The 17,137-nt window shown below is 39.9% G+C and overlaps 1 protein-coding gene and 1 pseudogene across 2 annotated transcripts in view; both read left to right on the top strand.

Moving 5' to 3' along the window:
* Window positions 1–669: 669 nt before the first annotated feature.
* Window positions 670–1,511, top strand: LOC308511317 (small ribosomal subunit protein eS1-like; annotated as a pseudogene). Its single transcript has one exon. The product of its transcript is annotated as a small ribosomal subunit protein eS1-like (transcript).
* Window positions 1,512–11,466: 9,955 nt separating this feature from the next.
* The window catches only part of GRPR (gastrin releasing peptide receptor), a 40,752-nt gene continuing 35,081 nt past the window's right edge, over window positions 11,467–17,137 (top strand). Inside the window, exon 1 of the mRNA XM_081081849.1 lies at window positions 11,467–12,435. Coding sequence (XP_080937975.1) covers window positions 12,041–12,435 — 395 coding nt within the window. The 5' untranslated portion in view covers window positions 11,467–12,040. The remainder of the gene's footprint in view (window positions 12,436–17,137) is intronic.

Genomic DNA, 17,137 nt, shown 5'->3' on the forward strand with positions numbered 1-17,137 from the left:
AAGCAATGAAAACTAGAAAGAAATCATATTCCTATACCACTGGGCAAAAACGACCCTAATGTTCCCACCATGCTGAGTCTTTGGCTGGGGACTGCTGAGGAAGAGTATGGCCTCGGCTAGAAAGTTAAGGTAGATCTTGAAGGCACTTAACAACTGCAGGTTTTCAACTAAACATACTCCTTGTAGCTGAACAACAAAGGCAGATCTGAAAAGTGCATCTCCATGTTGCCATGGTTCCTCTGATGAAATATCTCCTAAAAGAGTGCCATTGATGAAAGATGGAAGAAGAGAATAGGTAAGCTCACAGGAGACTGGTTTCTGACCCCCATGCAACATTAGTTTACTGTGACAGTCTCAACCTCTCTGGGTCTCAGCTTTCTCAGCTAAGAAGGTATGTGTGGTCATGGGGGTGTGGGTCTAATGAAATCTGAGAACTATTTGAATCTAGATAGCAAGAATTCTTATTTAGAAATCCCATGGAACTACAGTGGTATTAAGAGCACGGGCTCTGGGCCAGATTGCCTGAGTTTGCAATCTGAGTTTGCTTCAGTACTAATTGTGTAATCTTGTGAGAATTACAAAATCTCTCTGGACCACGGTTTCCTTATCTTTAAAATGAGATGGCTACTAGTACTTACCTAATAGGGTTAAAAATGGAAAGAGAAGCCTTTTGGCTTTCTGAGCAGCACCATGGCAGTTGGCAAGAACAAGCTCTTACAAAAGGTGGCAAAAAGGGAGCCAAGAAGAAAGTGGTTGATCCATTTTCTAAGAAAGATTGGTATGATGTGAAAGCACCAGCTATGTCCAATATAAGAAATATTGGAAAAACACTGGTTACGAGAACTCAAAGAACCAAAATTGCATCTGATGATCTCAAGGGTAGTGTTTTTGAAGTGAGCCTAGCTGATCTGCAGAATGATGAAGTTGCATTTAGAAAATTCAAGCTAATTACTGAGGATGTTCAGGGCAAAAACTGCCTGACTAATTTCCATAGCATGGATCTTATCCATGACAAAATGTGCTCTATGGTTAAGAAGTGGCAGACCATGATTGAAGCTCATGTTTATGTCAAGACTACCAATGGTTATTTGCTTCGTCTCTTCTGTGTTGATTTTACTAAAAAGCGCAACAATCAGATTCGGAAGACCTCTTATGCTCAGCATCAGCAAGTTTGTCAAATCCGGAAGAAGATGATGGAAATCATGACCCGAGAGGTGCAGACAAATGGCTTGAAAGAAATGGTCAATAAATTGATTCCAGACAGCATTGGAAAGGACATAGAAAAGACTTGCCAATCTATTTATCCGCTCCATGATGTCTTTGTTAGAAAAGTCAAAATGCTGAAGAAGCCCAAGTTTGAATCGGGAAAACTCATGGAGCTTCATGGTGAAGGTAGCAGTTCTGGAAAAGCTACTGGGGATGAGACAGGTGCTAAAGTTGAACGAGCGGATGGATATGAGCCTCCAGCCCAGAATCTGTTTAAAATTCAGACATGTGATGGTAACAAATAAAAAAACCTATTTGTGATTTTTAAAAAATGGAAAGAGAAGATAGCATTTAGAATAGTGCCTGCTACATGGTGAATACTCAGCAAATGCTAGTTAAAACTCCTATCCCCTACCTACACACGTTCCCACGTATTAATACTCCTGAAAGGACCTGGAGCTGAGAGTGAGAATTTAAGGGGCCAGTGGGTCCAGGTTAGGCTCAGCAGCAGTTATATCTAAAGAAAAACATTAGCCCTACTTTTTGTATATCCTTGTTTCTGAGAAAGGGTAAAAAGCATTTTTCTCTAGAGTACAGTTGGCATTGCTTCTGAATTGCCTAGTGACTGGAGCCTCTCCTTCTTTTTATAATCTGCTTGTTTTCACCTCCACAGTGTTTCTTAATTGAAGGTTTTTTAAAATTGTTAATTGAGTTCTGCTCCCCTGACCATTTGAAGTCACTGAATCTCAAACAAAATGCTTCAGGAGTCCATAAACATCATTATCTGTCACAGCCTGCTCAGAGTTATTAACTTCCCTACTTTTATTTATTTATTTTGGATGTTTGACAACTAGGCTTTCTTTGCTATAGCCATAATTAGGTGTCATCCCTAAGTGAGCCTCCCAGCTAGGAAGGCATGGGGAGAGTCTAACTAATCTCTTCTCAAATTCAGGGTTTCCACATTTTCAAACCTTTGGCTAAGGAAAGAGAATGCGTTTCGGAAATTGATTCCAATGGTACAAAACCCAAAGAGCAGTGGATGTTTTTGAATGACTGGAGTGAGGTCTTTCTAATTCCAACAGAAGAATTTAGCTGCTCATTTTGAAAGGTGGCATCCTCACTGTTGGCAAAGGGATACAGAAGTGGAATTAGGACAGGGAATAAGGAGTACATGAGGGAAATGAAATATAATGCATCAAGCCTTGCTCTGATTCTATGAGTTGCCTCTTCGCTATGAGATCAGAAACAGGGGCATGTTCATTGTTTTTAAGAGTCACACTGAAGCCTAGCAGTGTTTTCAGCAAAACAGCACATAATTTGCCTCATGTTTTCATGAGGATGTTTCATCTTGTTTATTAAAAAAGGAAGCACAGTTGAGCTCTTGTCACCACTGGGAACCAGTGAGTTCTCTCTATTCTGCATCTTAAATTACTTTGATATTAAAGAAATGTGACTGTAGACATGAAACAGGAACTGAGCATCCTGTTTACTTCCCTAGAGGCAAAAAACAAATAAAAAACCAGAAAAACAAAAAACACAGGACACCATTGCCAAGGAAGAAATAGAAATCACAGCTGCTGGGTTCCCCATGATTTTTTCCCACTCGTTTTTCAGCCCCCTAATTACTTATCCCTACTTTCTACTTACTTGTGTTTCAACACTTTTTTTCCCCTCTTTCCTATTTGTCCATTTCACCTCCCAGGAAAACGCCAAGGTATGAGTATCTCTCTACTTCTACCATTTGTTCCCTGAGAAGAGTGTGGGCTAATGGTTAAGCACCCACTTACCAGAACACACTATTAACTGTGTAAATTCAGGCCAGTTGCTTCTTTGCCCTATACCTAATTTCTTCATCTGTAAAAGAGATGAAATAGTTCTATATCATAGGGTGGTTGTAAGGACCCCATGAGGGAAAACATATAAAACATCTAAACCAACATATACTCTTTCTATTATTATATCATTTGCCTTCACCCCTTCCCCTGGATTCTGTACTACTTATCTGGCAATTTAAAGAAAAGAAAGAAAAATTGGCTAAGAGAAACAGAATGGTGAATGCTAATAGTAGCTTTCTGACGCGTGGGGGAACATTTAGCTGTTGTTGAGGTATAAGAAGGCCCTCTCTAGAATTTTTGTGTAAGGCTCTAGAACCATTATTTGAGCCTATATAATACATACAGAAAACTAAGGATATAAGCATAGTTGTTTCTAATTTTTCTGACACCTGTGATAAAGGGCCTCGTTTAGCACACATAGTCTTAAAAATGAACTTCAACTAAAAATTGACCTCAGATGTTTTAGCTTCTGTAGGACAGAAGCAGAACTTAAAATATACTAGTATGGCCATGGAGAGAAATAAGAATGGATGAGAGAGAGGGTAGTAAAAAAAATAAAGCAAATCAGTTCATTTCCCTACTGCATCTAAGAGACATTTTGTTACACTGACAGGCCAATGACCAGTGTGAAACTGGTTCCATCCCAACTCATTTGGGCTCCATGGCACTTTAACTTGAGCCTCCGATTAACGTGGAGAAGAGGAAATGCATATTTGAATGGCTAGAATGATGGTGCCACCATTCTGGAAAGCTCCACTTTATGCCAGCCAGTCAAGGCCTTAAAGATACACGTGTATCTTGGTTATTAATTATTATTATTATTAATTCTGTTAATAATAAATTAAGCTTTTAATAGTGGAGGATTTAAAACATACAAAATAGATGCATAACATGAACCCCTACATACCCTTCACCTATCTTCAACAGTTATCAACTTAGGACCAAGCTTGGTTCATTTGTCCCTACCTACTTCTCTATCATATCATTTTATCCATAAGTACTTCAATACATCTCTCTGACACAGAGGTTGGCAAACTCTGGTCTAGGAATCAACCTCCTGTTTTATAAACAAAGCTTATTGCAATGCAACCATGCCCAATTGTTTACCTATTGTCTATTGGCTGCTTCCCACAGAAACCCTATGGTCCACAAGGCCTGAAATATTTACTATTTGCCTTATAAGAAAAAGTTTGCTGACCCTTGCTCTAAAGGATAAGGACTTTTAAAAATGTAACTACAAATAGCATTATTACACCTCCAAAATTGACAATAATTTACTATATAGTAACTTAAAATTGTTTAGGATTTCATACCTTTTAATATAGCTTCTTATTTGTTATCTCACTTGAATCTCAATGTCATTAAGGAAAACCTTAATGTCATTTAAATCCCTGTTATAGTAGGAAGAAAAATGTAAGCATAGAAAGTTTTAAAGTGATTTCATCAAAGACAGGCAACTAATAAGCAATTTGAATAAAATTCTGTCTCTACTATATTGTGGCAGGATAAGGAGAAGCTTGAATTCTACAGTATGTGAACAACAAATTCCCTGTATATTTCTCAGTTGTTCCATTTCAAGAGTATTTGACTTGAAGAACCTGGTTTGGGATCTATATTTCAGACATGGCTTGGAGTTAATTTAGGGTGAGCCTTGTTCAGGCAGTAAAAATAAGAGTTTTTATATGAGAGTTCCCATGGAACCACTCAGAGTTTGAAGTGCTCTAGTGGCATCTGGAGAAAAATCTACTTACTGGTAAACCAGTTTCCTAGAATCTTCCTTAGAGAAGAACATGGTGTATTATTTTATAGGCTGAAAAAAAGGGTGAAATGTGAGGTGTGGAGATGCACTTCAGTTACACAAGTACCCAGAGTCTGGAAGTGCATCCTAGCTTTTTCTGTGTCCCATAAAGCTGTCTGGAAACAAAATAAAAGCCAGACTTTCTCATGAGAAACCTGATGGCACTTTTATTGGTCTACCCGAGAGATGATACTCCACCTTTGGGGAGAAAAATCCAAGAGAGCATATAAAAGTGAGAAATAGCCACAGAAAATCCAATTGTATTTCAGAAGCTATGAGAAAATTAGTTTCCATTTTCACATGACCTGAAAGTCTGCACAATCAAAGGTCGTTTCTGAAGTAGCGTCCAGATTGTTTAAAAGGAAAGCTTGTTTATGTTTATAAACTGGCTTTCTTTAAACTGGTTTCCTAGTTAGGCAATTAATTCCTTGAGGATGGTACCATTACTTGTTAATTTTTGTATTTCCAGAGCCTAAAACTGGGTCTGGCAGATAGTGGCGCTTAAAATACGTAAGTGGTGTTAAATGGTCATTACATAATGTTAACATCATTACTTGCGGTGTGAGCACAGTCATATCTCTAGTAATTAAAAAGGAAGCTTTCCCCTCAAATAACAACATTACAGTGGAGAATCCTGGCAGACACCACCTTAACCAAGTGATCGAAGTAACATCACTACTGATAAACCATGTGGATATCATGCAGCCTGCATTTGGCTAAATAATAGCTCCCAATGATATCCACGTCCTGATCTCTGGGACCTGTGACTATGTTATATGGCAAACCTTATGTGGCAAAAGGGACATCACAGACGCAGTTGAGATTGGGCCCAGTGTACTCCAAGAGTCCACATGAGAGGGAGGCAGAGAGATATTTGACTTTGGAAGAAGAGAGCACAATGTGATGACAATAGCAGAGATTAGAGTGATGCGGTCACTAGCCACGGAATGGTGGGAGCTTCCAGGAGCTGGAAGAAGCAAGGAACAATTTTCCCTGGAGCCTCCAGAAGGAACAAGGCCTGCCAGCACCTTGGTTTTAGCCCTGTAAGACTCATTTCAGACTTCTGGCCTTCAGAATTGTAAGAGAATAAATTTCTGTTGTTGTGAGCCACTAAATTTATGGCAATTTATTACAGAAGCAAGTAATACATTCCCCTTGATATGTGCTGAGAAGAGCACCTCACCTCTATGGTTTTTCCTCCCCCAAATTCAGGTATATGGTGGCTGGGCAAGAAAATTCAGCTCATTTATAATATTTTAAAAATACATATATTTTATGTCAGCCTCTATAACTGTTCTAGACTTGGCCACACTTTCCTTTCTCTCACATCCTGTCTGACCACTTAAGGTTCAACTCTGGTTTATAACACTTTTCTATTACTTCTTTTTTGTTTTATATGTCTTTTGGTGGTTTTCTCGTCTTCCCCTCTCCACCATTCTACTTGCCAGATGTTATCTATTGCTGCATAACAAATTACCATAAAATAGTAGATTAAGACAAAAAAAACCATTTATTAACTCACAGTCTCTGTGGGTCAGCAATTTGGGTATGAATTGACTGGTGGTTCTGTCTCTTGAGGTTACACTCAAGATGTCAACTGGCGCTTCGGGCATCTGAAAGCTTGACTGAGGCTGGAGGATCCATTTCCAAAATGACATACTAGCTGTGGACTGGAGGAGGCCTCAGTTTCTCACCATGTGGACCTGTCCTAGAGTCACGTGAGTGTTTGACTTTCCTCAAAGCAAGTGATCTAAGGGAGAATGCATGGGGGAAGTTGCAATGTCCGTTGTCATCTAATCTTGAAAGTTACACATTGTCACTGCAGTCTCATTGTATTTGTTAGGAGCCAGTCACTCAGTGCAGCTCACATCCAAGGGACGGGAAATTTATGTCCACCTCTTGAAGGAAAGAATATCAAGAGCTCGGGGATATATTTAAAAACCACCATACCAGGTGTTTTCTTAATCTTTGGTCTGACAGAGTTTGTCTTTCACTCTAGGCTATTTCTGGGCATCTATGTTTACTCCTGCAGCTGGGCGAGGCTCAAAATGAAACATGACTCTCTCAGTAGACTCCCCCATCTTTTTCCTAAGTTCCCAAGCCCATGAAAAGTCACAGTGTTAAGAAAAGAGAAGGGGATTTGAAATGATCCCAGCATTATACTAGTAGGATCTGGATAGAGTCATCCGTCTCCTTTGTTCCTGCTGCAGCTCTAAAATTTAACATCTGTGATTCTTCTCAAGCAAGAGATGCTGCAATGTTTTCAGCAGCTTCTCCATGGTGCTGTCACAAATATAATACTGAAATCATGCTCAGTACCCACTGATTCTCACCATATGACCTTCTCCTCAAAGGCTAACATCACGTGATCCTTGGTTAGCCTTTCCTTATACATTTAAACATTTAGCCTTCTGGTTCTCAGGCACTCTTCTTAATTATTTACCTCTCTGCCTTCAGATTTCAGCTCTCATGTCCATTGACTTCTTCGCCTTGTTCATTTAGTGAACTCAATATACCTAACACCAGATTCGTCATTTCCCTCCAGAGTGGCTTGCCTCTTGCCCTTGCTCTTGATTCTGTGTGTCATGAGCCTAAAAAAAGAATTCACCATCTTAGGTTTCTCCATTGCTTATATTCCCCACACTTGTAATGGGATTCTTGCACCAGTATTATGGCAAAAACCGGTATTATGCCACGCTGTCTGGGACAATTCCCAGCCATTATCAGGGATATTAAAAAACCCCAAGTGGCTCTTCATTCCGTTTCATGTTGGTCCAGTTGCTGGTTCCATTCTGAACTTGAGATTCCAGTCTTGTATCTGTTCCCAGTTCCTGCCCTGGTTTCTTAACCTTTTCTGCCAGATCTCCCTAATGTGTACACCAGCACTTCTCAAACTTTAATGTGCATGTAAATTCCTGGGGATACTGTTAAAATGCAGATTATGATTTAGGAGGTGTAGGGAGGGTCTGAGCTTCTGTATTTCTAACAAGCTCTCAGGTGATGCCCAAGCTGCTGACTCAAGGACCATACTTTGGGTAGAAAGGGGTCATAGCAGCAATCTTCTGGATGTGCTTCTTTACTCACTCTCTTCCTCTGTAGAAGGAAAAGCACAAGCACTATCATGTTGTCATGATCTCTGGATCGCATACTGTCTACATCACTGGTCCCCACTGTACAAGAGTGAGGGAATCCCCTGGGGACCTCTTGAAAAATACTGATTCTTGGGTGCCATCCCCGAGGATTCTGATTCAGTAGGTCTGGGATAGGGCCCCCGGGTCTGTATTTTAAAGAAGCACCCCAGGCAATCTTAATGACTTTTTAAAAGTCAGTGTCATACAGGCTAAAAAGTTCAACTCAAACCTTGATGTAGTCTTCCCCAGCTGACTCAATCTCATTTGTTACTCCCCTTCAAACCCTTGTTCAAGGCAGACTGTCTCTCAAACAGACACAGAGCATCCCCTTCTCTTTACTCTGGTTCCACTTACAAATTCTACCCACTCTATAATAATTTGTGATGTCTACATACACTCATTGTCACTCTACCAAGTACACTAACTACTGGAAGCCACAGTGCTGTGCACATAGCTGGTGGGAAGAGACTTTATCTCCACTGTCTTTGGTCCTGTTGAGTCTGCCTATCCTCCCAAAATCTACCAAGTCATTGCCCCTCATAATCAAGTCCCACAGAAAATCCACTTTTTTGAAGAATGGAAAATGTGACTTGCTTGACGGAAATAGAACAAGAAGTGACACCCCTGCCCTGACACATAAGAAAGGATGCTGAGTCACACTCCAATTCTATTCGGAAAATGGAATCCCTGAGGACAGGGACTTTGTATTATATTTGTTCTATGTTATTTTCATAAGTCAAAGGCATCTCATGATCACCATTAAATAAAAAGCTAAGTAAATGTCTAAATATTTTTTGTGATCTGCTGGAAGGTGACACATAATAGTGGGGAGGGAAAGAGCCATTACAGCCAATTAGTTGAAATGACATAAAAATTCTCTAATTAGTTTTTTTCAAACATCCTTGCTCCCAGAAAATATTAGGTGTTGAACCTCAATATATCTTCGCTCCTAAAATACCATTAGAACAACTCTCTAGGACTGTGGAACACATAAGGCTAACACCAGCCCTGACAAATTAATATGTATCAGTATCAGTTTAACTTACATGGGAAGAAACATGAATGGCCTAGTTGGATTTAAGAAGTGAGATTGACTCAACATAGAGGGGTATCCAAAGAAATGACAGAAAGAACACCAGGAGTTGTCTTTGTGAAGTAAAAATATGCTGTCTGGACCAAACTTCTTAACACAAAAACAAGATCCATCACAATCTCACCCAAACCTGCCTCTAGCTGCATTTCACACTGCTCTTTCCCCACCCCCTCTCTTCCAATCTGGACGGCCTTTCTGGACTTATAGCTGTTCCCTGCTCAATGCCATGCTCTTTCCTTTATGCCTGTGCCCTAGGAACATTCTGTTCAAAAGGTTCTGCCAAACACATAACCTTTAAGATCAAATGTCACCTTCTCTGGAGAAAAGGTAGTTGCTTTGTCCTAGAGAGAGGATGGAGTCTAAGTCGTGACTTTGTTTTTTAAGAAGCCCCATTTATTTCTATTTAAATAATACTCAAGGAGCTTTCAGAAGGTTAAAAGGCTCAAAGATATCAGGTTTAATATAATATCATAGCTAGGTGCTTGCTGTTGCTGCCGCTGTTTCAAAACTCGCAGGATGACCCTGGGCAGTTCAATGCCTCGCTAATTCTTCTAGTTCGAGTGGAACTCCTCTGAGTTTTGGCATGATTCATATAAGGCTATCCCTCCAGTAATGACGACAAAAAAAACAATGCCAGAAGCAATCATAGTCATTGAGAGGAAGAAAGGTAAATGATCAGAGAAGAAAGCCACCGCAGCCATTTTGAGAAGCAAAATTGTTAATCCAGTATAGAACAAACAGAATCGTTCGCAGAATCTATGTGAGAACCCTTTTTGTGTTATTTTTGAGACCGAGTCCTCTGACTATGAGCTGAGTAGTTGGGATCATGATGGATCTTATAATAAAATGTATCTTTAGGTTATTTTTCTCAAGCTTTTGCAGTACCTGAAAACTGGTAGATGTTTGATAAATGTATTTCTAGTAAATGTGGGAGTTGCTGATTCACCTGTGTGAGTAGGCCCTTTTGCCTATTGATCCAAGGTCAATTGTTCTTCTGACTTTATTGGGCTTTCCTAAAGTAAGATCACAATAAAATTAAAATTTCTCTCAGTCGCAACAATAATAGTTATAGCAATACCAGCTAATACTAATTGAGCACTTACTATGTGCCAAATATTATGAAGTCTTAACATGAATAATTTTAACTTCACAAATTATTCCCACTTTACAGATAAAGAGCTTGAAGCTTAAGACACCAAATAACTTGCCAAGATAATAAATGAGGAAGCCAGGATTTAATCACAGAGTCCATATACTGCATTAATATATACTGTTATCAACTAATCAACACCACTAGGCTCATGGTTATTGACTCATTACTGGTGATGCTGATCTCCCCTGAGAAGCTCTTCCCCTCCAGGAGTGCAACATCAAACTCTCTACTGCTGACTGAGAGGGGCACAGGTCCTTTGGACTTATGGAAGGAGCACATCGACCATTTCAGTATTGTAACCTCCCACTGGAAATTTCCATGACAACGCAGTTGGAGGCTTTCTTGCTGAGCCCTGGCATGGTGATAAGTGCAAGTTCTTTTATTCCTATGGAACCTGAAAAAAACAAACAAACCTTCAACGGCAACATCTGCTAGTAACTGCTTCCTGTGATGTTCCTGCGATGGAGCTGGTTCCACATAAGTCTTGAAGATACACCCTTGTAATGTATTTATAAATTGTTGGCTAAAGGTCTAAGCTCCAATCTAATAGTACCTCCTCAATAAAGCCTTTCCTGGCACCCTGTCCACTCTGTTATTTTTTCCACACCGTAATTCCTCAGTATTCTGACAGTACATTTCTCACCCAGGACTTCAGAGGAAATTTGCTATAAAACGTGGCAAGCATTCAGTAAATAATTGCATCAAAATGGCAATTCATGTCATTTTTAGGTCCAAGGAGAAAAGGTCCATTTTTCTGGAAAAGGTCTCAGAGTTAAGAATACATCTGGCTCCTGATTTAATTTCTCCCGGTAGAGGGAACGAGGTTGGCCTGGCAAAGCCACAGGAAAGAACATGTGTGTGTGTGTTCTGCTTCTGGTTTTTCCCAGAGGCAGTTACTGAAGGTTTAAGGCATGAGTCCCGTGCCTATTTTTCCTCACTGGTATCCCCGTTCAAAAAGGCAGTGGGAAGGCTGAGTGGGACAGCTCACACATACACACCCTGTGCATCTGTGTGCATTTCATTTAGAGACAGACCTCATTTTAGAGCAACCTTATTTAACATGTCATTCTAATGTATTGGAAAAGATGAGAAAATAGATGTGAGTTCCATCTGGATTCGTGAGAATAGCATCAGAAAGATTCGCAGTGCCGCTGCAAACTGCTAGCAACACATTAAATACCTACCAAAGGTGCTGCATCTTAAGTGAGAAGCCAAAGGTATCTGTTGGCCTTGGAACTGCAGTCTGCTGGTGGAGAGTAGGCGACTGGGCAGTGATTGAAGTGTCCAGCAGGGGGCTGGCATTCTCTGTCTATAAGTAGCCCCGGTTCCTCTTCAGAGCCTCAGCTCAGCAGAGCTGCCGTTTGCTAGTGAAGCCAGTGACGTGCAAGGCATCCTGCCTATAGGATGTGAGGCTTTCTCAGTGCCGTTTTTTTCTACCCACTTTAAACCTTCAGGGTCTAAGTATCAGGAAAGACAGGAAATGCCGTGTGAAAATAGCAGACCAAAAGTTCTTAGTTAACTGCAGCGAGGGAGACTCAGATTGGAATGGAGGTAGAAAGAGTTGATACAGACTGGGTTTAATTCTGAGCCCTTTTTGGACTGAATTTAGAACTGCATTGCATTGTTCATGTGAAGATGAGAGCAGTACCAGCATCAAAATAGTGACAGAGTTTTGATGCCATAGTCTATATGTACTCAGAGCATTTTTATTAAAGAAAATAAAGAGCCTAGCAGAGATTTTGTCCTCATCTGCACCCAACTGCAAAAGCAAAAGTTAAGGAACAGCATCTGAGGACACTTTGTAGGTGGGAGAGAATCTAGAGGATGGCTCTCAATGATTGCTGGCTTCAGAGCATGTCCTGCAACTTCTCTAATCACAGTATGGATCTCCCCATGAATGAGGACTGGTTCCACCCAGGGATCCTCTATGTCATCCCTGCAATTTATGGGGTCATCATTCTGATAGGCCTCATTGGCAACATCACCCTGATCAAGATCTTTTGTACCGTGAAGTCCATGCGAAATGTGCCAAACCTCTTCATCTCCAGTCTGGCTTTGGGAGATCTGCTCCTCCTGGTAACCTGTGCTCCCGTGGATGCCAGCCGGTACCTGGCTGACAGATGGCTGTTTGGCAGGATTGGCTGCAAACTGATCCCCTTTATACAGCTCACCTCGGTGGGGGTGTCTGTCTTCACACTCACGGCTCTCTCCGCAGACAGGTAAGTACAGGACGACAGTTACATTCTCTCTGAGGGTGGTGGATACCTCAGTAAAGGAGCTACCACATTGGGACAGACAGAGCTGTTTGCAGAAAAGGAAGTTTTACTCAAACTCAGATTCCCTTCTGGGCATGTTTTTTTGTTCTGGGGATTACTTCTGGAGTTTTACCTGTTGGTTTAAGAAAGAAAAGGGAATGGATGGCAAAAAAGGGGGGGGGCAAGAAAGAAAAATAATTAGCATAACATGGAGGTGCATTTTCTGGACACAAATTAATTTAGCATGGCTTTTCCCTAACTTCTCCCCCCTACAAAATTAATTGACTACTAATAAAAAAGATCACAACTAATAGGGTTTAAACCCCAGGCAAATGTTTCTTAGAAGCATTTGAAAATCTTTAGAAAAGCCCCACTGCATTTCTAATGCAAAATATTCTTTCAGAAATGACCAACAGGAGAAAATAAGTGGCATTTCCTTGAAATTCATTTTCCTCAGTTGAACTTTTCTCACAGCTGATTTTGTATTTGGCTCTCTGTAAATGAACAGCTTGTGTGCTGTTTTTTCTAACAATCTCTTAAGTGAAATGAAGCATTATTGGATTTTGTTTCTTGAGAAAGCTCCATTCAAGTCAGATTTGGGGGAATTTTAATATCTTTGATGATGTACTTCCATATACATTGTGTTTAGAGTGTTTGGGGCGGGGAGTCAGTGCAATGTTTTATTCTGGGAAATATACATATTTGTGAACTGCATTGCTTGTGTGAACCTACTGCTTAACAATTTCTATTTATTCATTCTTAAAAGTTCATACTCACTCTTTGAATACCTGCTTGAATTAAGCAGTCAGGAAATACCTGCAGGATGCTCACATAAATTGCTGAATGTATCTTATGTATTTCTGAGCTCTAGAAACTGGACACACTAATGAATAGACTCCAGACACATCGTAGACCAGATTGTCAAATTAAGAAAAATTGGTAGAGTGAACCAAAGACTAGAACTTTCTATTTTAAAATCAACTGTATGTTATAGTGTTAAAGATACCTAAGGATTTGAAAGCGTACCAGGAAAGGCATAGAAACAGCTCTTGCAAATTTATGCTCTAAAGAAAATTTCCCACATTTTAATACATGTGGTGCTGGATTCTCATTTCGCAGAGGAACAAATAGTCCTCAGGTGATCTGGCTTTGAGTAATGGACAAATAAGATAATGTTATCAGTATTTGTAGACATGAGTTTATACTTAGCTGCCTGAAGTACACTGCTCAGCACACACGGCATTTTCAAAGATTGAAAACTAACAGCCCAGAAATGAGGTTTGCACATCGCACCGGCTGGACAGGGTCTGTCCATTCCCGCTCCTCACCTCCAGCCTTCTGTGACCCTGAACATTTGCCCACAAGGTACTAATGACCACAGGTAGTTTCAAGTATTGATTCAGGGCAGGCAAACTTTGGAGCAGGCAGAAGGTCTGGGGCTCATTACCAATGGCCGAGGACACCTCACGATGAGGGGAATTTTCTTGATGGGAAGTTGAGATTTTTGTTTCCGAGTTGTGAGTGCAGTGGTACAGATGATGTTTACTGTCTTCTTGGGGTGGGAGTGGGGGGGGGGTAGGGAGGAAAGTGAGGGCATGGGATGTAAAGATGTAGCTGCACAGAATCCCTCCCCAGAGTTTCAAAGCAGACCAAATTCACCATCAGCAAAAGAGCGCTTTCAAAGCTGGGTTGCACACTTTGTCAGCTCTATTGTGTTTTCAGTGAGTCTATAGTTAGTTACTGTGCGTCCTTCCCAAATCCAGAAATTACTATGAGCATTCATATAACTAACTTCTTGTGTTTTGCTAAGGCTTTAAAAGGTTGATGGATCATCTGAATCACAGGTAGTGCATCTAACCTAATTCAACAAGAATAGGGATTGAGCTACTTAAATAATATGAGAGTACTTATCTATTGATTTCATTTTTGTTGTTGTTGTTGTTAATGCTCACCAAGGATATTTTTCCATTGATTTTTGGAGAGAGTGAAAGGGAGGGAGAGAGACAGAGAAAGAAACATTGATGTAAGAGACACACATCGATTGGTTGCTTCCTGAACACAACCTGACCAGGGCTGGAATTGAGCTTGCAACTGAGGTGAGATATGTGCCCTTGACCTAAATCGAACCCAGGACTCTTTGGTCTGAGGGCCAATGTTCTATCCATTGAGCCAAACCCGCTAGGGCTATTGATTTCATTTTTAAAAGATGTCGGAGCTTTATAACAACCTCATGAGGTTAGTAGGGTAAATATATATATCCACACATACACAATATCTATTTTTTCTCAATAAGGTATAATTTACATACAGTAAATTGAACAAGTGTACAGTTCAATATATTTTTACACATGTCTACTAATATATAACAACATAACCACCACCCAGATGAAGATATGGGACAGTCCCAGAACCCTAGGAGTTTCTTTTATGCTCCTTTCCAGGTAATACCCATCCCCATAAAGAGACAATCACTATTCTGAGTTTAATTATCATAGATTATTTTTGCCAGTTCTTTAATCTGATGTAAATGGAATCATACTTCTTATGCTTATCATTATGTTTGTGATAGTCATCAATCTTGGTGCACATAGCAGTGGTTTATTCTTTTTAATCATCATGTAGTATTCCATTGTATGAATATATCTCAATTTATTTATCCATTCTAATGTTGATGGACATTGGGCTGTTTCCAGTTTGGGGTTGATGATAACCTGCTCTAGATATTCGTATTCATGCCTTTTGAGGTACATCAGTGTTTATTTCTCTTGAGTATATGCCTCGGAGTGAAATAGCTAGATCATAAGAGTCATATACTTAGTAAATATTGTCAAAGAGTTTTCTAAAGTGGTAGTCTGTAGTGGATAGATTGGTAAAATGGGTGAACCAGAAGACCCTCCAAACCTTATGATCATCACAGTCATTGGGGAACTTAAAAATGTACAGGTTCTTATCCCCCATCCTAAATCTACTGAATCAGACCTTCTGAGTTGTGAACAGACACAGCAATAATCATCCATCCCTGCTTCCTGTAGGTTGACCAGCAATGTCATTACTTTTATCCCAACCTCCCTTCTGCAGTCCTCCAGATGAACTTGAGTCTTTGTTAATATGAAAAGAGTAACATTTTTCTAGGAAAGTTTATACTGCTGCCACTGTGTCAAAGAGAGACTTCAAAGCAGTCCCAGAAACCAGAATTCTGACTTTTGTATGGCCAACCAATTGCAGATTTGCACTCAGACTCCTTCATATAAGTTCCTGCCTTCTCTCGCCTTCCACACTTTCCTTCCTTTACATACACACTGATGTCCTCATACACGGTGGTTATACTGAATTCTTGGCTCTGCTTCCTAGCTTATGCTGTGTCTCACCCACTCTCCAGAATGTGTTCTCCTTTCCTAAATAGAAGACTCCACTCCCCATCCCATGTAAATTATGGCTTGGAATGGGCATTGATAGCCCTGCACTTTAGGCCTTTTTCTGCCACTATTTCCTGTAAGAGGGAGTCAGACCAAGTCATTTAACTCTCTGACCTTAGTTGAATTATCCATAAAATAGTAGAGTTGAGCTAGATTACTTCAAAGATCCCTCCAAGTTTTAAAATCTTATGAGGTTTTTTAATCTCTCATTTTGCCTATCATTTGGAATCTGGCAAAAGCCTCCTCCTTAAAGCCCTAAGTTGGACAATTCTAGCCCAGATTTCCTAACCCTCTTCTAAATGTGAGACTTATTATCTGAGACATAAATTATCTTGTGACATCTTTCACCTTGCTGTTTTGAAATATTTCACTAATTTGTCTTTTTTTAGCCTCATATATTCATTGCTTTAATTTTTCAAGTAGATTAAGAATGTTGAGGACAGGGATTTCTTATATATCTTGTATATATCTTGTACAGTTTCTTGTACTAAATGGATGGTCAATAAATATTTACCAATTAAAGTTATGGTTCATTAATGCATACTCTTTCTTCTCATTCTTATTATTCTTCTCCATTTTTAGGAATTTATCTGAAAGCATACTCTTAAACATGCATCATGCAGTCACCTGCTTCTTATTTGTTCCTCTCTATTAAGCTCTCATTATTTGGGTAAATGAGAGAAAAGCTATTCTTTGTGAGTCAGTGAGTAGATTCTGGGGATAAATAGATAATTGGATAGATGGAATGATAAGTAGATGGGTGAGAATATGGATGGATGGATGAGTGGATGAGTGGATAAGTGGATGGGCAGGTGGTGGACAGATGGTTGGATAGATAGGTGAATGGTTGGATGGATGGATATATTTTTTACATAACGATCTTTCCAACTAGATACCCAACTCTGTACTAGGTGCCTTAGTATTGTATAATGGAATTTAAGATCTTAATTGGACCCTCAGCAGGAAAAGGGTAAGTAGAGTTTGTGTTTTCTTTTCCAGTAAGTGTAAAGGTTAAAGCTGGATGTAAGGTTGGCAGCATATAATGCCCAAGTTATGTTGTGCCTGCTTCAGTATTATTATGCAGTGTTATTTCTGCTAGAATGGAGCTGGCAGAATGAATCCTAAGAACATACAGATGTAGCAGTTCCATTGGGATGTGGTCCTTATTCAATTCCATGGAAGACTGTTCATAAGCTCCCCCTTTGCTGTGATTTGGAATGTGTAAAGGAATAGGAAAATGTTACATTTAT

This window comes from Myotis nattereri, assembly GCF_964212035.1.
Source record: "Myotis nattereri genome assembly, chromosome: X".
Taxonomy (NCBI): Eukaryota; Metazoa; Chordata; class Mammalia; order Chiroptera; family Vespertilionidae; genus Myotis; species Myotis nattereri.